Source organism: Pan paniscus, chromosome 6 (assembly GCF_029289425.2).
Source record: "Pan paniscus chromosome 6, NHGRI_mPanPan1-v2.0_pri, whole genome shotgun sequence".
Classification (NCBI taxonomy): Eukaryota; Metazoa; Chordata; class Mammalia; order Primates; family Hominidae; genus Pan; species Pan paniscus.
Window position 1 is genome coordinate 102,876,336 of NC_073255.2, and position 24,310 is coordinate 102,900,645.

The 24,310-nt window shown below is 34.4% G+C and overlaps 1 protein-coding gene and 1 pseudogene across 2 annotated transcripts in view; one reads left to right on the plus strand and one right to left on the minus strand.

The window, feature by feature from the left end:
• Positions 1-24,310, minus strand: part of SEMA3D (semaphorin 3D) — a 191,392-nt gene that overhangs the window by 24,777 nt on the left and 142,305 nt on the right. For both annotated transcript variants that reach the window (XM_034964345.4, XM_055114602.3), the window contains 4 exons: positions 21,823-21,937; positions 20,325-20,394; positions 16,533-16,677; positions 2,052-2,274 (listed from right to left, as the gene is read on the minus strand). In XM_034964345.4, the coding sequence (XP_034820236.1) occupies positions 2,052-2,274; positions 16,533-16,677; positions 20,325-20,394; positions 21,823-21,937 (553 nt within the window). The remainder of the gene's footprint in view (positions 1-2,051; positions 2,275-16,532; positions 16,678-20,324; positions 20,395-21,822; positions 21,938-24,310) is intronic.
• Positions 7,557-9,368, plus strand: LOC103786793 (heat shock cognate 71 kDa protein-like; annotated as a pseudogene).

A 24,310-nucleotide genomic window follows, 5' to 3' on the forward strand; every position in this document is an offset into this window, starting at 1 on the left:
TAACCCATGATCCCATTGTTTCTATCTCAAAAATTAGTGGTAAGCATATCCCTAGAAACCTGCAAATCATTCCCCTCACTTCTCTTTAAATGCCTTTCAAAAAACAGATTAAATGAAACATGCATGAAGTGAAGCTTAATGTTTAAGTTTTGTCCTCCCAAAATATAGCTTTTAGCTAGTAGAACACCCATTTATAGAGAGAATGTTAAAGGATGCATATTCAGAGTATATTCTTAACAAAAGTAATATATATATATGTATAATTTAAATATTGTTTGAAACGTTAATAGAGCAAACGTTTTGACCTTAACTTAAAAAGTTAAAAATATATTAAAATAACAAATTCTCTCTCTTCCTTCCATGTAATATATATTTATTAAGTAGTTATTATATCCAATTCACCATGAAAGACAGATATATCTTCTTTTAATAATGTTGTCAAATGAACAAAAAAATCATTGAAGCTATCTGAGGGAAATTGTAGCTCACTCTTCAAATGTATTCTATCTTCAGAATCCTTATTAATAGATGAGAAATGGAAGGTTTGTTTAAAATTATTTAAGTTCAACTTAATACAAGGTTGATAATGCAAACCAAAAATTGACATTTAAAAGAGGTATCTTAAATACATCATCTTACATTGAAATTAAATGAAGTGTCAGGTTAGTACAGAAAGAAAATTGAAAGAACAGTTTAGAAAAAGAAAAAAAAATCCCACTTTAATTTATATAATATAGGCATTTTTAAACTTCTGAGCACTGGGGTTGGAGTATAGTAACATATAAAATAATGATCCTGTTTGCACAAAATAGTCTGAATTATTTAATTGTTTTTAAATAACTCTGGGATCTTTAAAGAATATTAAATGTACATTTTTCCAAATGTCAAACTTAAAAACCTATCTTAGCAGTCTATAATTTTCTCAGTAAAGGTTAGATAGTACCACCTAGTGGCTAAATGACATTCATTGCAGTGAACTGTTGAAGACCTAGTTTTGGGTGGACAGTACAAATTAAGCGTCAAACTTGTGGGAATTAATAGCAACTAATTAATTCTACTTTTGACCTTTCAACAGCCGTCTCTTTTGTCTTGGGAATATCCCTTATTTTTCTGGTTTGTGGAATTGCCATCTTCAAAATAATCAGGTTTGACAATCAATGACAAAGGTCCTCTGATTCCGTCACACACATACTTCCTAATAAACCTAACTTCTATAAGATCCATAATTTTTAAAAATAAAATTATTCTAAAATTGTTTTGAACTCTTAAATATCTATTCTAATAAAAAGTCTTGTTTGTTGAAAATTCTTAATTTTTAATTCTTTATGAAATGCTTGATCCACTAAGTTATATAATATGATATGGAATACAGTGCTTTTGTTTTAATGATACATGTTATCTTTACTGCCATTAGAATTCCCATGACATTATTAGCTAATACTTTTACTTTTTTTGAGATTAAGTTTTTCTTTTTATAAAAATATTTTAATAATTTTATAGTTACTGAGTTGACAGACAAAGAAAAAATACAATGGGCTTATAAACTGAGTCTAGGAAATACATTTTAATGCACAAAATTCAAGAAGAAAGATAATCTCCAAGAAGTTTCTACTTAAAGGTCTTCACAAAGTAATGTTTAATGTTTCTGAAAATCTATCTTAAGTCAACTAAGTCAGTGATTCTCAAAATCAGGTGAAGGAATCTTTTGGGAATATACTTGCAAAGAGAGGGAAAGGCAAAGTTTGAAAATAAACATTACTTTGCCCTACTTGTTTAATTGTAGTTCAAAATCATTCAACAAATATGTATTGAGCATGTAATGTAGAGCAGGCACATTGCTGTCAAATACATTCTGAAATCTCAAATATGAAGTTGGGAGATATTTATGATTATCAATTAAAAGCTACATAATTTTAAGAAATGTTGACAAAGTTTTATCTAATAATTACTCATTTTTATTTTGACCAATAAATATTTTTGAAGTTTTTCTTCTCTTTGTCTAATAATGAAAAATTCCTTTTGAAAAAAATTCTAATCTAGTTTTAGCTTACCTGTTCCAAGAAACATTACATCGTACTGGCCATCTTCTGCAATGACATGATCCACCACTATCTGTGTCAGTCTGTAATCCACATTGATTCTCTTGAACGTTGGTCCTCCTGCAACTGGGTATACGGACTTATACATCACAGAGTGCCGCTTTATGAAACTGATGACATCATCTGGAAAATCTCGGGTGGATTTAATCAGTGGGTCATAGGTTTTGCTTGGACACTGAAAAGAAATGTGGAGGAAAGTAAAGACATTGTTTATGCACCTGAGAAGTTCACATTTATTTCCAATAAAGTTTGTATAGCTTATCATCAATAATATTAAATGAATGGACAACAGAGTCAATATGGAATCATGTGTACTTGTAAATAAATGCAGCGTGCCTCCAATAAATTTAAACCCAGTTTTCTCCTTCAAAAATTTTCTAAATTACATCTGCATGTTTTAATGTTTCCATAGTGAATTCTTTTCTTATGAAGATTATTTCTTCTGAAGATTGTTTCTAATGAAGATGTTTGAAATCTAACTTGAAATAACTGTTAAGAAACTGATCTATAAACATGAGAACATGTGGAAAGCCATTATTTTCAATTTCCTTTGAGTAATTTATAATTTCAGTTCAAATGAAACCATGTTTAATTAAAAAATAAAAAAGGAACAAACAGTTCACAAAAATTAATTTCAAAGTATTTAATAGTTTGAAATTGTAATTATGTAGTTTCTTTTATGATTAGTGTGAAAATTACACTTTGAACAATTCAACAGCTCTTCTCCTAAAGAGTCTGCGAAGAAACCGTTAGGGAATTTTATACTTCTTTCTAAAATTGCCTTGTGTGCCTTTCAGCATCCACTAAATCAATAGTTAGCATGACCTGCCCCCTGGTGGTAAGAGTAAAAAGTTCAAAATGGTTCAAATCAAATGAATTTTATGTGCCTTTATCCAAAAATAAAGGGGAAAAAACACCTTATAATTAGACTTTTTTTTCCAGAAAATATCACCTCTCCCACATCCTAAATCTATTTTATGTTTAAACATATTGCAATTTAGGAAGGTACCTCGTATAGAACGATTCTTTTATCACATTTGAATTCTCAATGGACTAATGCATTCTTTTGGAGAGGAAAACTTTAGTCAATTGATGCAGTCATAGAGAATAAAATGATTGACAGTAAGGACAGCTTTTTTTAATGGTGCTTTTCTTTGTTTCAGTTTTTAGAGAAGTTGGAAACAGTCTCCATGGAACTGAACCATTTAAACTTGGCACTAATTAGAATCATGCCAAGGCTCCAAAAACATAATGTACTTCTCAAAATATTCAAGAGGGTCATTCTTAGGGAGCTGAAGATACTAGAACTAGTCCCAATATTTGACTTTGACCCCAAATTTTATACCAATAAAATCATAATGGCTCATTATGAATTAGAAGAAATATCAAAGAGATTGTACTAAAAGTCTGTTAATGTTTTTCTATAAATAATTTAAGAATATCTTTACCTTTAACAAAAATTTTCAATGTCTGGTATTAAGAAACTGATACTTTCTGGATATTTAGTTATTTGTCCCAGGTCTGCACCAGAGAGATTAGAAACGTCCTAGAATATTAGCCACTTTGCATTTACTTAACATATTCTTAACTGGATGTTGGTCTAAAGATCTAAGTCTGCACGTTCAGTCATTATTTCCAGCACTTAACCTTCAGCCAAGCAGAATCCGTCAACTCGATAATGGAAGAATCTTGCATTAAATAGATTAAGCAGGGACTCAAAATGGATATGGAGCTCAAATAATACAAAGCTCTTGTCCAATTATAGGCTGCATGTTTGAGGCTCAGTCAAAGACAATTCACAGTAGGCTTATAATGCCTGTGGTTCAATCTGGTTGGTGTATCATTAAAATCAAACCCAGAGCAAGATTTTGCCTGCACACAGTTTTTAAAAAGCCCTCCAACTTAAGAAAAAATCACTTTTGACTTTGCAGCTGTAGTTGTGCAGTAGCCAAAGTTTTCAAAGAAATAATATCATGACATTCAAGCCGTAGTTTTTGATATCAAATTGTTAAATAATTAGAAATTTTAATGCAAGAAAGTATAGCTGAATGAAAATATGAACACTTAGAAAAAATAAATATGAATTTTCCTCATTGCTCCGACAAAAATGGTGTAAGTGTAATAAAATCTAAGGCGGAAAAAAAGGAAGGAAAACCTGGTTTCTATTGACTATAAAATGATCTTTGAAAATATATATTTTTTCTTATGGCAGCTTTTCCTCATGGCATGTTGCCAGTGTTTGGACAAGATCTTTATCCTCTCAATTGCTATGCATGATATCTCAGGTCTGCGTCTCCACTATGCTTGCACAAATGAAAATGATTTGGTAGAGTTACTCTCTGAGGTTTAGGATAGTACAGTTTGAATCAAATATTGTTATTTCAGTACATTCAAACCAGTGGAATTTTTGCGTTGATATCATATAGCTGTGCTGCACACAGATCTAAAAATAATGAGATGCCAAGCAATGTATGTAGGTAAGAGTAAAGCAGGAAAGAAAAATTTCGTAAAAGAAAAGAGAAAGTGTAGGGAAATGCTACATCTAAAGCGGATGGTCATTCATATTCAGTTATTTTCCATTAACAAATTCTAGAAAATTCTCCCATGGCAGCTATACATCTCAGGTATTAGAAATCTAGTGGGTTTTTCTCTGTTATGTATGTACTTTTAATTTCTAGGTATTAACACAGCCCACCTGAACATACCATACGGGGACATTTATTTCTGCCTCCAGTTTTCTTAATTTGCCAGATTAGCTCCTAGGAGAGTAGGAAATAAATCAGGAAACTTATCTGTGTCTCTACCCGCTGTTGTAAAATACTCAAAGACAGTATTCTTCTCTTGTGCTGGAAATATTAATACCAGCACGAAAGAAGAAGAGAAAATAGAACCTGCCTAGACACACCCTGAGATGAAAGTGGAAACCCAACAGCAACAAGCCCTGGTTCAGGGCCTATCTCCCATGGCTGGCTGCCACAGCTGGCTAGGTGTGATCATGTTATGCTTGGCAAGTCCGTGTGTTTGTCTAGGGCCTTTAGTAGTGGAATGGGAAGCAATGGATAAGAGGAGAAAAATGGTTTTTATCCAAAGAGAGAACTTTTCCCCTTGGCAAAGCCCCAGACAGCTGTCAAAGGTTTTTTTCTCCCCGCAGCTTCAGGCTATTCTCTACAGGTTGCAGTTTCCTTTTAAACAAGTCAGAGGAATGACTAATGTGAGGGAAGACATGGCAAAAGAAAGACTGAACTAGGCTTTCATTTTCAGAAGCCTGAGTTTTATTTATAGAGTAAAAATGCAAATGTAACAGTTGCCGTCTTATACCTCTGCTTATTCATCGAAGAGTCAACCTACAACAGATAAAGGCAAGGAAAGACCCTGTATTAAATATCAGAGACAAAGAGGCCGGGGCAAACATATAGAGGTAATTTCTCTCCTTCCCTCTCCCTCTCCTTTTCTTTAAGGTTCCCTTTCTCTTAAAGGAATTTCTATGCCAGAAAAAGCAAAACACTATTGAACATAGTAAATAGCCTGGGATTTGAAGAACTTCATTTTAAAAGCAAATTGTTTGCCCTCTGGAAAATAAAGCTGAAAGCCAGTTGGGAAGGTTAATTTCTTTTGGAAGCCCCTTGACTATTTGCATTTTAGGGAAACATGGCCTACACACAGTTAAAGGGAAATGATAGTGATATTTTGTGATACATGTCCTTTAGTGTAATCTGTTTTAGGAATCTGGACTCAGGATATCCAGAGTCTAGTCCTGCCTCTGCTTCTCCCTTCTAGAACCAACACCAGGAATGAATGAACAGAACTAGAGATATCCTCAGTAATTTAGAGAGATGATAAAGTAATTGTTATCCAATAAGTGGAAGGTGATGGAGTGAGCAAATACTAAAGAGAAAATAAAACTGTGAATTCAATATGATAGAGAGACATGAGTGAGCCACTGATGCCTAAAATGAGATATCCCCAAAAGTTTCCCACAGATTTTGAATTAATTAGGAAAGACTTGCTTAAATCAAACAAACAATAGCAATAAGATGTTAGCTACATTCCTCAGGTACACAAATGGGAAGATAGTGTGAGACACTATGAGAGAATTCCTGCATCATACTCTGTAGTTTTCAGTCTCCTTTGGTAAGACTATCATAGTCTAACACTAGACAAATTAATAGAAAGTTCTGGATATTATTTTTGAATTACATTTTTTTCTTTGGTCAGTTACACCTATGTTTGAAAGTCAACTGTAAAACATGTCTTTTAAAACTCTTACTTAATGGGATCAGCACAGTTTGCAATTAAAATCTAATGTATGAGGTTAAGAAATACATATATTCTGAGAACCATCAGCTCTTTAGGAAAAGAATGTATTTAGAATCATGCTAAAGCTCAAGTAAAATAGTTTAGGTGGGGCAGAAAGAGAAAACAGGGTAGCTAAAAAGTTTTGAACTTGTGGAATCCATGGTTACCTCAAACCCCTGCTGTTGAGAAGATTAAGCAAGGTAAAAGTTGGAATTTCTAAGCAATATTCCAGTTCTAGTTGAAGAACACATTACATACTTCAAGTCCACTATGGAAACACAATTGTTGATATTATGTATTATTATCCTATGATCTATCTTCTCCAAGATTTACTTCTGTAAAGCAAAATCAGAAACCAAGCTCAGGCATGGCAGTGATGCCTTGATATGTTAGAGTAAAAAAGACCTTTCTACAACCGAATGGTACGCCAGGGCCCAGAGCTGGTTCAGGGTAGTGCATTTGTAAGATGAATTTTTCAGTGGACCCAGAATCAAAAGAACTTTATAATTTTTCAATGACTCTTATAATGTTAGAAAGTCTAATGATTTAATGGGAAATAAATGACTGTCAGACACATCTACACGTACATCTCAAGTTTGGAGGTTTTATCTTATAGCAAAAAAGAGGAACAATAAAGGCCCTACAGCAAAGAGAGGAAATTTTTAGCATTTACCATTGATTTTCTCCAGTGAAAACCAATGTGAGTTGTACATATGGGGCTTTTTGTTAGACAAAGATTTGAAATCTTGCAGAGGGAGAGATATTTCATTATTTTACACTGGTGGTAGTTGAAAATATTTTTTTCTTAATAAAGTTTTACAGAATATTCTTAGTCAAGTTTTGTTAACCAAGATTTATAGGATATTTTATTTTACTTTATTTTCTCACTAAAAGGACATATTATATTCAGAAGTAAAACCATGGAAGACAATTAGCAGGAAGAAGGAGGTTAGCTTAGTGTTTTTGATGTTTTATGTGGCTTAATGTTTTTTTTCCCAACATAAAAGGAATATTAAACAAGGGTCTCATTGAACACAGCAGCAGCTTTTGGGGTTCTGTGTCTCACTTTGCAATCTGAGCTGACCATGCACACAAACATCTGTGTCTAAGTGACCTGCAATTGGTATTGATCTTGGCACCACCTACTATTATATGGGTGTTTTCCAGCAAGGAAGAGTAGAGATAATTGCCAATGATCAGGGAAACTGAACCATGCCAAACTATGTCACCTTTACGGATACCAAACAATTGATTAGTGATACTCCAAATAATCAAGTTCCAATGAACCGTGCCAGCATGGCTTTTGATGCCAAATGTTTGACTGGGTGCAGATTTGATGATGCCATTGTCCAGTTTGATATGACATATTGGCCTTTCACGGTGGTAAATGATGCTGGCAGGCCCAAGGTCCAAGTAGAGTATGAGAGAGACAAAACGCTGCTACCCATAGGAGGTGTCTTCTATGGTTCTGACAAAGATGAAGGAAATTGCAAAAGTCTACCTTGGGAAGACTGTTACCAATGCTGTGGTCACAGTGCCAGCTTACTTGAATGACTCTCAGCATCAGGGCTATCAAAGATGCTGGAACTATTGCTGGTCTCAATGTACTTGGAATTATCAATGTGCCAATTGTCGCTGCTATTGCTTACAGTTTAGACAAAAAAAAAAAAAAAAAAAAAAAGGTTGGAGCTGAAAGAAACGTGCTAATCTTTGACCTGGGAGGTGGCGTTTTTGATCCTCACTATGGAGGATGGAATCTCTGAGGTGAAATCTACAGCCAGAGACACCTACTTAGGTGGAGAGGACTTTCACAACTGAAATGTCAACCATTTTACTGGTGAGTTATAGTGCACACATGGAAGGACACCGTGAGAACAAGAGAGCTGTCTGGTGCCTCTATACTGCTTGTGAACTTGCTAAGCATACTCTTCCAGCACTGAAACCAGTACTGAGGTCAATTCTCTTCATGAAGGAATCCACTTCTATATCTCCATTAATTGTGCCCAATTTGGAGAATTGAATGCTGAGCCTGTTCTGTGGCACTCTGGACCCCATAGAGAAATCCATTTGAGATGCCAAACTAGACAAACCACAGATTCCTGATATTGTCCTGGTTGGTGGTCCTAATTGTATCCCCAAGATTTAGTAGCTTCTCCAAGGCATCTTCAATGGAAAATAGCTGAATGAGAGCATCAACCCTCATGAAGCTGTTGCTTATGATGCAGCTGTCCAGGCAGTCATCCTATCTAGAGACATCTCAAAATGTTCAAGATTTTCTGTTTTTGGATGTCACTCCTCTTTCCCTTGATATTAAAACTGCTGATGGAGTCATGGCTGTCCTCATCAAGTGTGATGCTACCATTCCTACCAGGCAGACACAGACCTTCACTACCTACTCTGACAAGCCTAGCATGTCATTGCCAAGGATAAAAACCTACTTGGCAAGTTTGAGCTCACAGGCGTACCTCCTGCACACCATGGTGTTCATCAGATTGAAGTCACCTTTGATATTAATGCCAAGGGCATCCTCAATGTCTACTCTCACTGATGACAAGGGCCATTTGAGCAAGGAAGACATTGAGCCTATGGTCCAGGAAACTGAGAAGTACAAAGCTGAAGATGAGAAGCAGAGGGACAAGGTGTCATCCAAGAATTCACTTGATCCCTATGTGTTCAACATGAAAGCAACTGCTGAAGATGAGAAACTTCAAGTCAAGATTAACAATGAGCACAAACAGAAGATTCTTAGCAAGTGCCATGAAATTATCAACTGGCTCGATAAGAATCAGACTGCAGAGAAGGAAGAATTTGAACATGCACAGCAAGAGCTGGAGAAGTCTGCAAGTCCATCATAACCAAACTGGACTAGAGTGCAGAAGGCATGCTAGGAGGAATGCCAGGGGGATTTCCTGGTGGTAGAGCTCCTGCATCTGGTGGTGCTTTTCAGGGCCCACCACTGAAGAGGTTGATTAAGACAACCCAACTATAGATGTAGCATTGTTCTACATAGTTAAAACACCGAAGAACCCAAATTTGTAGCAAATTCTATGGCAGTTTTACGGTCGAGCTGCTATACTAAATTACTGGGCATTCTCAATACTTGAATATGGAACATGAGCGCAAGGAAAGGAAATAACATTGCACTTTATAAACATTGTATTGTAAGTGGAAAATGCAATGTCTTAAATAAAACTGTATTTAAAGTTGGCATCAAAAAAAGATTAAACAAAAGAAAACTAACCACAACCTCCATCCCTGAATGAAAAAGAGATTTTGAGCTGAAAATGAGCATTTATTTAATGTCTCTAGTGTTGGACAGTGGAAGAGGCAATGCTGGCGTGAGAAGTCCAGTCTCTAGGTACTCTACCCAGGATAATTCTTACCATGTTATGATGTTCCTTAAATATGGCTTTGTTTCAAATTTTTGAACCAAGAAATTTTCAGGAATGCTTAGAATCACCATTTTTCACCACCTATTTTTTTTGAAACTACCTAGATAAAAAAAGTAAAAAGAACAGGCTTTTCTGATGTTTGAGCTATTAATAGAAATTATCATGCATTTATGTTCATCAGTGTCCACATAGTAAAACAAATTTATGAAATATTTAAAAAGTACCTATAACTACCTCCTTTTATTTCCCACCAAAAAATGGAGACTTAATTGGGAAATTCACGTGTAAGCTTTCATCTGTAAAAGTAAAACTAAAACAACTAACATTTAACGCAGTAACAATTTGGAAGTAAATGGAACTTAAAAAGGAATCATTATTTTTACAAAATCAGACATTTAGTAGTTATTTAAAAATGGTGGCAAAATGTTTCAAGCAAAGTAAAACATGTATTTTATATTTGAACTTCAAAAACAAATATTTTCTCCTCACCTTTTTGATAAGGGAATGGTTTAAAACTGAAACTCACTTTTGAGGAAACATTTACTAATACTTTACACTTATGCATACATCTTAAAAATCCCTTGGCTACACAGAATAAAACTGCAGAGTACATCAGTTATAAAAAACCAACTATCAAGTTGGAAATTTTCTGCCTTTACAAATCTTTCTTAGATTCTGGGTTTTCTAGCAGTCTGTTATTTTGGGCTGGATTCAATTTGGTTTCTATATCTGACCTGTATGATTGATTCACTGTATCATGGACTTTTTAATATTTTATTTCACTTGGAACTTCTTATTACCAAGACCTGGCAGGGCAATAATGATTGAGAAAATCCACCTGAACAAAATATGGCTTGTTCAAATATTCTATTTGGACACCAGAGGGCAGAAGAATCATTTGAAGTGAAGGAATTCTATAATATATCCTTTTGCATCCTTGCTTTTCTAGGCTTATTAACATTGCAGAGCAGTGATGTCATGGTTAAGCTAGGAGTTTAGGTTTGACTTTTTGTGAAAGAAGTACAGCGTTCTGTCAAAACCAAAAACTTAAAGTAAGCATGACACACTGAAAGTTGTAGTGTTTATTTAACTGAGTGATAATGTCAACAGAAGTCTTACCACTGAGAGAACAACTTAGAATTCAATCTTAATAGCAATACAGATGCAGAAAATGTAAAAACAATTTTTTAAAAAATAATCTACGTTAAAGCTTTAACTTAAGTGTAATATGGCTTTTAGTAAAGGTTCTAACAATTTCATAGAAAGCAAAGTATTCAGCAATACTTTTATTAAAGTAAGATGTGTTCCTCTGAATTGCAGTAAGAGAAATGGTAAGTGTAGTAAAGTTTCAAAATTCATTATTACTTGTGCAGAGAATAGACAAATCTCTGGAAAAATAGCATAAAGTTCTGTTTGGTTGCTCATTTGTTATCCCTTTGAAGGTAGAACAAAAGGTAGGTTAATGGCTTTTGATTTGGAGTTAAGTAGAGTAAGTTTCATTCCAGTCATAACAATTCATAAGCTGTGAGAGCATGAACATATGTTTACCTTCGCTGGGCTTGTTTCTTATCTATAAAATTGGGATAATAATACCTACTCTGTGTGTTTGTTTTAAGAATGTAGTGAGATAACGTATAAGGGCTTATCAGAGTGTCTGGATCATAAGAAGTGTTCAGTAATGACTTTGATCAAAATATTCTGGATATTTAGAGAGATAGAATCATAACTTTATGTAAACAAAAATTACTGAAATTGGGCTGCTTTTAGAAAACAAATAAGAAAGAATGCCAGGAAATAATGTAAAATTCAATGCAGCTAATTTTAGGTGGGACATTTGGCAGTATATCAATCAGATAAATATTAGGAAATAAGTGCATATTACAGAATATTAACGAATAGAGAGAGAAGACTGATCAGAAAATTCAACATCCCTCTTCATTCCACTGTTTTTGGCAATATGATATTGGGAAAGTTATTTAATTATTCTGGGTATTCATTCCCTTCCCTGTAAAATGAGGGTGAATTACGTGGTCTTTATCATTCACTCCAGTTCTTACATTCTCAAATTTTACAGGCATAGTTTATCTGATACGCTGTGAAATATAGTTTCAATGATTTAATGTGTAGTGTTATTAATGGTAAAGTGTATTTGTATAACAGATTTTCACATCACATATATGATGCTCCTAAATTCAACATCAGTATTCTAAATATAAAACATAATGTAGAAAAGCACACTAATAGCATTGAGTGCTAATAAAAAACAAGATGTTGTAAAAATGACTGAAGAAGCAATGAAGTAAAAGGCTACCTATCTATGCATGATTTTAGACATTTTCAAATTTGGTCACAGTGATTTCAAAGAGAATACATAAGTAGCTAGTTATTTGGAAATAGCTGATGTCCTTAGCTACCACGGATTTCTAGATAAAGCTTGCAAACATGTTAGTAGAAATGATTGTCACTATACTAACACAAAATCAATTGGATAGGGTTGATCAATAAAAATATTTAAAAATACCTCAACATTATTAGTCTCATACTAATAAATTTATATTATGTGGTTTCTACTTATCTAAAGAGAGCATAGATTTAACAGTTTAACTCAGTACAACCAAAAAGAAAATCCTCCTTCTTTAACCGCAACTGTAAAAATAAATAAATTTTGACAGTAACTGGCATGTTTAAAATCTCTTTAAGTTCTATAAAAGGACATAATATTTGATGAAAGAGAGTTTTCTTGGTGGAGTCTTTCAGAAGGAGACTTGGTCTTTCTGTCTCTATTACTGATTACAGCCTTAATAGGGGCTACGGTGGAAAGATTCTTTATTAGGCATGGTTCTCAGAGCTCAACTTCAGGTGCAAATGTGTTTACATATTTTTAAAGGCATAAAAATTGTATGATAAATATTAATGTTGAGAAAAAATTGAGTAATTACTTCCTTAAATGACCCTTCTTTAGTCCTAATCATGCTTTTGTTTTCCCAAGTTGTTAGAAAGTAGAAATTAAGTATTTATTTGATGGTTTAGATGCAGGCTATTTGCTAAATAATTTTGAACTTTTCAAGACAATTTCTTACAGCATAAAGACTATATTCCGAGTAGTCGGCAGAAGAGACCAGTATGTTGAACATAATTTGGTGTTTATTTTCTCATTGATGAAAAACACTTCCCACTGACATTTTTATTTTCCTACTTTCGGGGAGTCTCTTACTTATGTTTCAGAGAAGTGTCTGTGTGCTTATGAGGACAGTCATGTAAAATGTGAGTTCTCTTTAAGCCTCGCATGACATTCACAGCTCTTTTAGGCAGCAGCAGGGAAAGCGGTGACAACCACCACTTGTAAAGCATCTTAACTTACACTCGAGTTGGAAAATAATGTAACCAGGATGCATCAGCATGTAGTCATTTTGATACTTATTTTCTATTTCTGAGTATTATAGGACTCAACTGCTGGGTCTACATATGCAAATAATTTTTTGTTGTTGTAATTAATGTGAATAGTCTCAGCTTCCAATTCATTCTCCTATAATATCTAGATAATTGAAAAAGAATATGGCCTGAATGGTGACAGTCTTTATTAAAAACAAATAAAAACAAACAAAAAACCAAAAAACTCATGTAGTAAGAAAAGGCTCAGAATGTGACAGTCTATAATATTTAACCCCAAAGTATTAACAGAGTAAAATTGATCCTTCTAGAGCTGTTTTCCCAATTTTAATCACACACACACACACACACACACAATCTCCCATGGAAGGTAAAAATATACAATTTAACATTTTTGTAGTGCAACATCATAGTGTGAGAACTAATAACTGGGAGTTACTGTAAGAACAATGACCTTGAATTTACAGTATGATAGTAAATAGCCAAGAATTTGGAGTTTGGGGTTGAAACCCAGCCCTATCACTAATTAGCTTTGTGACCTTGGGCAAGTTACTGTACCTGTTGGTGCCTGACATTCCTCATCTGTATAATGGAATTAATAATAATAGCATGTGTTTCATGGGATTATGATCAGTATTAAGTAAGTTAATGTTTGTAAAACATTTAGAATAATATCCCCATATCCTAAGTGCTATATTACTATTAATATATAAGTAAATGAAACGAGTAAGTACAGCTGTGATATTCAACGAATAAAAAATAGTTAAAAAAGCATTAGAATGACCTAGGCCGGGCATGGTGGCTCACACCTGTAATCCCAGGACTTTGGGAGGACGAGGTGGGCGGATCACCTGAGGTCAGGAGTTTGAGACCAGCCTGGTTAACCTGGTGAAACCCCGTCTCTATTAAAAATACAAAAATTAGCTGGGCATGGTTGTGCACACCTGTAATCCTAGCTACTCTGGAGGCTAAGGCAGGAGAATTGCTTGAACTCGGGAGGCAGAGGTTGCAGTGAGCCAAGATTGCACCACTGCACTTTGGCCTGGGCGACAGAGCGAGACTCTGACAAAAAAACAAAAAACAAAACAAAACAAAACAAAATTAAAAAATGGGCTAAGTACTTGAATAGACATTTCTCCAAAGAAGACATACGAATGGCCAATGGGTACATGAAAATTATTCATCACTAATCAACAGAGAAGTTGAAAACAAAACCACAATCAGATATCACTCCACATCTGTCAGGATGGATAATATGGATAACATCACAAAAACAAAAGATGAGTATTAAGGAGGATGTGGGGAAATTGGAAGCCTTGCACACTGCTAGTGGTAATGCAAAATGGTACTGCCACTATGGAAAACAGTGTGGCAGTTCCTCAAAAAATTAAAAATAGAACTACTACATGATGCAGCAATCCTACTTCAGGATATTTATCTAAAACAATTGAAATTAAGATATCAAAGATATATGAGATATTATCACTCTTAGATTCATTGCAGCACTATTCACAATAGTCAAGACATGGAAACAACCTAAATGTCTGTCAACAGATGAATGGATAAAGAAAATGTGTGTGTGTGTGTATATGTGTGTGTTATATGTATACAATATATCTAGGATTATATATCATATATCCTATATACATATATATGAGACGTATCATATATAAATGTATATATGATATATGATACATTTATACATACAACATACATATATTTATATATGATATATGCATCATATATGTATATATCTATATACAGGTGATGCATATATAATATCTTTATATGTGCATATAGATATCATATATATGGGATGTGTGTATGTGTATATATATAAAATGGGACTGCATTCATCCTTGAAAAACAAGGAAATTCTGCATACACTATGCAACAACATGAATGAATCTTAAGGACGTTATGTTGAGTGAAATAAGCCATTTGCAGAGAAATAAACACTGCATGATTCCACTTATATAAGGTATCTATAATAGTCAAAATAGTAGAATCAAAAAGCAGAATGGTGGTTTCCAAGGGCCAGGAGGGAGCAAAATGGGAAGTTACCAATCAATGCACACAAACTTTCTGTTAGCTAAGAAGAATAAGCATTAGAGATCTGCTGTACAACATTGTACCTATACTCAACAATAATGGATGGTAAATTAAAAAATTTAAGGGGGTAGGTCTCATGTTAAATGTTCTTATCACATTATTAAAAAGAGAGAAAATTTAAAAAATGAGTCCTGAAAATCATATTGTTTGAAAAAAAAATGTTTCCACAAACATCGTTATTACTTTATAATCAAGTCAGAAACCATCCTTGAAACAAATTTATATTGAGGAATTATTAGGGGGAAAATAGAGATGGTTGTATAGCATACTTCCCAAATTTAATTAAGTTATATAGCAGGAAGATGGAAACAGAATTCGGAAAGCATAGCTACCAGCTGGTTCTCCTTTTAGAATGAACATATGAAAAGATAATATTCAGTAAAACTTGAAGAGTTAAGTCAATATTTTTCTCAGATATTTTGGTAATTATTTTATACCTCTTGGTAGTAATATTCAGAATAAATCCAAAATGAAAAAAAAAACATTTTTTCCTCTTTAATATTAGGTCAATAAATAATCCTGATGTTAAAATAACTTAAACTGTCACAATAATATCAACAAACGTTTTAAAAAACCCTTTACTTAAAATGCATATAACAGCATTTTGAACTGCAGTTGTTTTTTTGTTTTAAACAATTGTATAAACTCTAAAATACATTCTTACTTACATCATTTGTGCTTTAAACATGATTTATACTATTTGAAAAAAATTTTTGACTGAGGGTTTTCTAAAATTCCTTTCCCATTTAAAAAGTGCATGTTATTCTAAGGTACAATTAAGTGAAGAAAAGATAAATGCATACCAAAAGAGAGATAAATTAAGTGAACCATTATGATGTGTTCTTTTCAAAGTAGAAGTGGGGATTAGAAGACTCGAGCTATCTGCAGAGCTGTATGTGAGAAATAATACTTCTTTGACATTTCCATCTAATTTAGAATAGCTGTCATTCTAGATAACTAAATCTTTCCAATGATTCTATAAACATAAACATGTTGGGGATAAGCTCCACATTGTCCCCATGGTTAGATCCTTATGACATAGTCCATTGTTTCTCAAAGTAACTAAAATTCTTACTGAAATGTTAAATTTCAATGAAGGATGAAAATGCTAATACTTCACTTCAAATAAATAATAGTTATTACAGCACATGTGGCTCTGGTGAATAGCAGAATTTATTACAATTAAATTAAGAATTAAATATGAGCTTAAGAAAATAATTTGATTATTAAGTTGGATACATACTGTACCAGGCCGTGGATAAGGAATTCTCCCATCATACTGCACCCAACGATGGTCTGCACTTTCCTTATGAGCATATGGACCATTAAAAACTGCTCTGATGTCAGCCATGCTATACACACAAACAGCAGAGCCTTTGAAGATGGAGCTGGAAAAAAAAAAGCAACATCATTCAATCATTCACTGATGAATTCAATAAACATTGACTGAGCACATACTATCAGCAGGTGCTGTGGACAAAATTTACTTAGCACATTAAATTTGATGGGTACTGTAGACACAATGTGCCTATGTCCTCAAGTGGCTTATAGCCAAGCAATTCTAAATAAAGTGTAATAATAACTCCATCGCCAGTAAATATAGTAAGCAAAGTAGAACATGCATGGGTACCCAGTATAGGGCAGCCAGCTAAGTTTTCAGGGAGGAGGTGTCATCTAAATTGGCACCTGATAGATAAACAGAAATTATCTAAAACAAACACTGGAGGATAAAGAGGAATATGCATGAAAGAGTATTATATTTATTTACATGTTCTTCCATTTTATTTAAAGTTATTATGGCATAATGCCTTCCAAAGGCTTACAAAATAAAAAGTGACATTATTTACTTATTAAAAAGAATTATTTAAATATTTGAATAATAATCCTCTCATTTGTTTTCTTACAATGAATGAATATCCATAAACGTTAGTTGCTAAATGATATATTTATATGATTTTTATTAAACTGATTTTAAAATGTTGAAACAATCTTTTTCTTTTTGGTCCTCCTTGAATTTATGAGTTTATGTATTACAGTAGCTCATCTGATACTTAATTATAATTACACAGGATTAGAGAAAGTATTAAGAGGCAAAAAACTCCAAAGAAATTTTTTCAAATTTTTGCAAACTAATAAAAATTAACACTATTCAGATGTCTTTTTTTGCTTTATTTCTAGAAATTAAAAGATATTTTCTTTGAGTTGAAAAGTTTTAATCATTCCCATTTTCAAAAATGAGATCGCCCTTTATGATCTAAAAAATATATTAAAAATATTAGCATTTCCCACCTATGAGTGAGAACATGCGGTATTTGGTTTTTTGTCCTTGCGAATAAGTGGGAATTGAACAATGAGAACACATGGACACAGGAAGGGGAACATCACACACCGGGGCTTGTTGTGGGGTGAGGGGAGGGGGGAGGGATAGCATTTGGAGATACGCCTAATGTTAAATGACGAGTTACTGGGTGCAGCACACCAACATGGCACATGTATACGTATGTAACTAACCTGCACGTTGTGCACATGTACCCTAAAACTTAAAGTATAATAATAATAATAATAATAATAATAATAAAAACTTAGCATTAACAAATAAGCTAATGATTCTCTAGCATGGTAACTCAATTATTAATATTCTTGGAATGATATTAATGGGAACCTTTGAGAGGTAATGGTAAATAGGTAGGTGGAAGAAAACTAGCTGCTGAGAATGGAGGTGGCATTGCCACAAAAATCACAGAATCTGCCTAGGATATTTTAAAGGTATGATGCCTCATGCTTAATGGCATTGCCATTATTGCAGGTTAATTATGTCTTCTTGTTGGACAAAGGATATGACATACATTCCAATGTCACCTTGGTCTTCAGGATGGCATTAAAAACAAAACAATAAAGTATAGGAAGAACAAAGAGCTAACTTGTAACTTCACACTCTGGGTGGGCAGAAACTTAATAGGAGAAAAAAACGAACTATCTTGGGGCTATATTTTCCTGGCACATATCCGTGCCTTGTGTGTGGAGCACAGTGACTTCAAAGAAAGTTCTGCAATTGGAAAGGTGCCAAGAGAACTAGGATTGAGATACTTGACTAGAGGCACTTCTTGTACCTTTTTATATTAGGATATAAATTAACAGGAAAATGGAGTCCAAAATAGCAGCTTCCTAGGATATCTTCTTTATTCTCATATTTAAACATTCACATTCTGTATCTTATAATTAACCAAATAGTATTTTGTTTTCTGATTTATTCTGAACCAATAGTGCATTTCAGTTTATGAATAAGGTATTGTGAACAAAATGAGGATTGTGGCACAGAAAAAAGTTAAACTATATTGTTCATATAAAATAGATTAAAAATTTATTCACTAGGAGGCAGTAAGACCTTTTCTTCAGTACCAATATCAGTATCTTCAATTCCTCCTATACTGATGTCAATATACATTGATAAAGTCTGAGAGCAGAGCTGTGGAAAATGTGAAAACTATTTCCAACAATATAGGCTGTAACAGGGAACAGGAGAAAGGGTGTGCTTTGAACATAGTCAAATTTAAGTTACTGAATGTTAAATAAAATTAAGTCTGTAGGGCCCCCATATTCTTTGAGAAAGTTTCATAGATGCTAGTACAACTTGTTTTGTTTTGTTTGAGATAGAGTTTTGCTCTTGTTGCCGGGGCTGGAGTGCAATGGCACAACCTTGGCTCACTGCAACCTCCGCCTTTCAAGTTCAAGTGATTCTCCTGCCTCGGCCTCCTGAGTAGCTAGGATTACAGGCGCCCGCAACCACATCTGGCTAATTTTTTGTATTTTTAGTAGAGATGGAGTTTCACCATGCTGGGGAGGCTGGTCTCAAACTCCTGACCTCAGATGATCCACCCGCCTTGGTCTCCCAAAGTGCTGGGATTTACAGGCATGAGCCATCGTGCCCACCGATGCTAGTACAACTTTTAAGGAAGTCGGAAGGTCTCAATGATAAGTACAGGAAAGCATTATGCAAAAAGAAGACAAAAATACAGGAGTAGAAAACATGAAATTGTCTTCACTTTCAGTTTTATTTTTACTGCTAATAGTCCGCTCCTCTTTGAGGAAGCGATGAAAACATTCTTTGCCTAAATTAGTAAAGCAGTGAAATAGTCATAACAGCCACACCTGTCTTTGTAGGGTAACTGGGAAATGATAATAGGACAGCACGTGATGATGTTTTAAAGGTTAAGAGTGTCCCATCTTATGATTATAGCCTTACCAATGAACTTAACCATTTATCCACGTATTTCCTTAGTACTATCACTATGACACATATCATGTAAATACTTACTATGATTAATATATATGCAAACACTTTTTTTTTTTTTTTTGGTGACAGGGTCTCGCTGTGTCACCCAGGCTGGAGTGCAGTGGTACCATCATGGCTCACTGCAGCCTCTACCTTCCAGGCTTAAACAATCCTCTGACCTCAGCCTTCTGAGTAGCTGGGACTACAGGCATGTGCCTCCATGCCCAGCTATTTTATTTTTTTACTTTTTGTAGAGACTGGGTCTCACTATGTTGTCCAGGCTGGTCTTGAACTCCTGGGCTCAAGCCATCCTCCCCTTGGACTCCCAAAGTGCTGGGATTATAGGAGTGAGCTGGTGAGCCCAGCCTGCATATGCCTTTTATACACAGAAAATTTATTTTGGGACTTTATCTCACAGATACGTTTGTTCCTATGGGGAAGGCATATGCACAAGTTTAGTCACTGAAGCATTATATGCAACAGTAGGCATTTGGAAATAACAGAAATGTCCATGTTCAGAGGACTGGTTAAATAACTTGTGGTAATCATTATAGCTAATGCTATACTGGCTTAAAAAGAAAAAAAAGAATTTTTTACACTGATATTAAATGATTTTTAAGGAACACTAAGTGAAAAGGTAAAATGAAAAAAAATGTTTACGATATGCTACTACAAACGCAGGGACAAAAAGATCCTATAACTATATTGGCTTGCTTACATATACAATTCTCTGAAGCATTAAAAGCATTTTGTTGAACATACCTGGTTGTAGTAAAGACTCCATATACTACAGGATTTCTTTCATCTCTTGTGGGGAGTAAATAAATATCTTCTATTAAAGGGGAAAAATAAATATTTACTCTTATTTTTCAGTATTACATTGCTTTTTTGTTAATAACACAACTGAAACTCTGAAAATCTAAACAGTTTATACGATGAACAGAGGCACTATATTATGCCTTGAGAAATCAAATATAAGATTGTTTTTTCTCAATGACTATGTATGGTATAGTACAATTGATAATCTCCAAGGTAGTTTCCAATTAGAAATCTGATTTCATAGAAAATATAAACCAAAAAATAAGTAATGTTTACCCTCTAGTGTAAAAAAATTCTGTCCTATAATTGTGTCAACTTAGTAATTAATTTGCCTGTTTTTTTTTTTTTAATGGAGTCTTGCTGTGTCACCCAGGCTGGAATGCAATGGCACAAGCTCTGCCCACTGCAACCTCTCCCTCCTGGGTTCAAGCAATTCTCCTGCCTCAGCCTCCCTAGTATCTAGGATTACAGGTGCCCACCACCAGCCTGGCTAATTTTTTTTTTTATTTTTAGTAGAGAGAGGGTTTCACCATGTTGGCCAGGCTGGTCTTAAACTCCTGACCTCAAGTGGTCCAAACACCTCGGCCTCCCAAAGTGCTGGGATTTCAGGTGTGAGCCACCACACCTGACCTCATTTACCTATTTGGTAACAATAAGAAAATAGCTACCCCCAAATTAGTGCCATATTGACAGTAAGTTATGTGCAAATAATATTCTTTAAAAGATTAAGATGTGAATGTGCTTACATACAAAATGAGAGGTCATCCACGATTACTCAATGTATACTTTAAGTTGGAAAATACACAATACTGATGAAATAATTCCATGATATAGATTATCATTTTTACATTACATGGCAAAAATAAGAACAAGTTCAAGAAGCTAAAAGCTAATGATGCTAACATTATACACAAACAAAAAAGAAAAAAATCATTGTAGGACTTGGAAGGAGTTTTTGAGGGAGTGAAGAGGAGAAGTGAAATAGAAGAAGCTGTCTACTGCTTCTGATTATTCTTTCATTAACAAGTCGGAGGGACAGTGTTCACCAAATCTCCTGTACTTGCCAGCAGAGGGCATCCGTGGAATAAGGAATCCAAGATTTTCCTACCTATAGAAGGTGGCTCCTTTCAAAATGAAAGACTGCATGGAGAATGGATGAACTGTGTAGTTCCAGAGCTCACACCTTTCTGTGTCTTGCTGTAGTTTTGTTTCCTTCACTTACTTTGAGGACTCTTACAAAGAGAAGAGTTACTGCATTATGACGTGTGCCCAGACCTAGAGCACTTCCGTGTACTTTGCGTGTGAATTTTAGTAAGAACCACTCCTGTAAGGTTTGCTCAGGTAAAATTAATCAGGCATTTGGAGCCAAAGGGAAATAAATGCCAAGTTACTTAATTAGGCAGTAAGGCCTTTCCAAGAAAGAAGGAAAGAAGGAACTTACGAAGCTCATCAAAGTAAGTATCTGCCCCATCACTTCCAGGAATTGAGCAAATCAGTCTGGCCTTAAGAAAAGTCGTCCACTTGTTTATCAGGCTGCGTTGTCCTCCTACATCATTCTGACATGAAAAAAAAAATAAAGATAAATATTTACCAACACAATTCTACCACTCACTAAAACTGGTGGCTATTACAGGTAGTGTCTTATTGATGTCATTGTTTACAAAGACACTGAACCCAGATATTGAGTCCTTGAACTTTAAAATAAGGAAAAAGACAGTATTAGCCCTCAATATTAAATGTTTTTCTCATAGTTAAATGAATTAAATACAAGCAGTTCAGCTCTATTGGATGAGTAGATGCATACAAGGCAATGGTAAAGGCAGCTTGAAATCAAATCCCACCTGCCAATTTTTTGCTTCATGACCTGCAAGAGACTATTTTTTTAAGTCTCTGTTTTCTCACTGTTAAAAATGATAAATCTCTTGAAATACGGTTAGTTAATTTTTGTTGTTGTTTTTCAGAGATGAAGTCTTTCTATGTTGTCCAAGCTGGAGCATAGTAATTATTCACAGGCAAGATCATTGCCTCAAACTACTGGGCTCAAGTAATCCTTCCACATTAGCCTCCTAAGTAGCTGATACTACAGGTGCATACCACTGAACCCAGCTGAAATATGGTTGGTTTGATGAGTAAATGGGGAAAAAAAGTCTATAAAATGCTTAGCATAGTCTCAGGCAACTTGAGTTCAATGAATGCTGGTACTGGCTTATATATTATTTATAGGATTAAAAACAATATTTGCAACCTTTAGCAATATGTCTGTTTATAGGCTTAAAAGTCTTTTCCAAATTTAATGTCTTACTAATTAAACATCCATGCAACATAAACATATGCGTAATAATACACATATAAAAACCATCCTTTTGCCTATAATCACAGCACTTTGGGAGGCTGAGGCAGGAGGATCAGCTGAACCCAGTAGTTCAAGACCAGTACGGTCAACATAGTGAGATCTCATCTCTACAAAAATTTTAAAAAATCAGTCATGTGTGGTGGGGTGTCCCTGTAATCCCCGCTATTCAGGAGGCTGAAGGAGGAAAATCACTTAAGCCCAGGGGGTTGAGGCTGCAGTGAGCCATGTTTGTGCCACTGATTCCAGCCTGGGTGGCAGAGAAAAACCCTGTCTCAAAAGCAAACAAAACAAAAACAAAAACAAATCTTTTAAAGAATATTTATCTATATTTTCCATACTTTATTTTTACTCTGAAATGGTTCATTAAAAATGTTCTTTAAGCATTTAGTAAAACATAAACACTTAAATCAATTACACGATAAACAGAATTACACTATTCAATAATTCAGCATAAAAATTTATATCCTCATTTTTAAATTAATATATACCTGTTGATATGGTTTGGCTCTGTGTCCCGACCCAAATCTCATCTTGTAGCTCCCATAATTCCCACATGTTGTGGGAGGGACTCTGTGGGAGATGATTGAATTATGGAGGCGGGTCTTTCCCATGCTGTTCTCGTGATAGTGAATGGGTCTCACGAGATCTGATGGTTTTAAAAACAGGAGTTGCCCTGCATAAGCTCTCTTTGCCTGCTGCCATCCAGGTAAGATGTGACTTGCTCCTCCTTGCCTTCCGCTATGAATGTGAGGCCTCCACAGGCATGTGAAACTGTGAGTCCAATTAAACCTATTTTTTTTATAAATTCCCCAGTTTCTAGTATGTCTTTATCAGAAGCGTGAAAACAGACTAATACACCTGTGAACACTGAATAAGTATGATTTTTCATTCATTTAACCCAACTAGCTCTGCTGTGCTTATAATAAGACTAATTTATTTAAATTACTATTGAAGCCATCTTTTCCAATAATTTATTTATATTTATAAATTATATAAAATCATTTATCCTTCAATCTATGTTCTGTAAAGTTAATGAGAAGTTAACTGTTAAGTTTCAAGTCTGAATATCTAGAAACTTTCTTCTTTTATCTCCGAAATTAAACTAGAGAAAGGCATTTAAATGACTACGACAAACAAGAGAATTTGAAATCTTATAAATACTATGCTTGAAGAAAGGGGGAAGGGGAGAAAGAAAGGAAACCAGAGACCAGAGGTATCTTTATAGCCTTAGCACCTAACACCAAGGGCATCTATGGTATGTGATACCCAGAGTGAATCATTTTTTACATTCCTTTCCCACTAAACAAAAGATACATTTTCAGTAATAGTTCTGTAAAACTCAGGAATAATTATTATTTTCCTTATTTGCTCTTTAGGCTTATAACACAATTTTAAAATAATAACTTTGAAATTTAAAAGCAACAACATTCAATAGAATATTTCATGTAAGAACGAAAAATCGGCACTTAAGGAACAAACTATCACACCTCCTAGTTTGCACTATGTCTCACTGTTTTAAATTTTAAATGATTCCAAATCATTATGAACTCACTCTTGGAACATGTGTGCAGCTGAG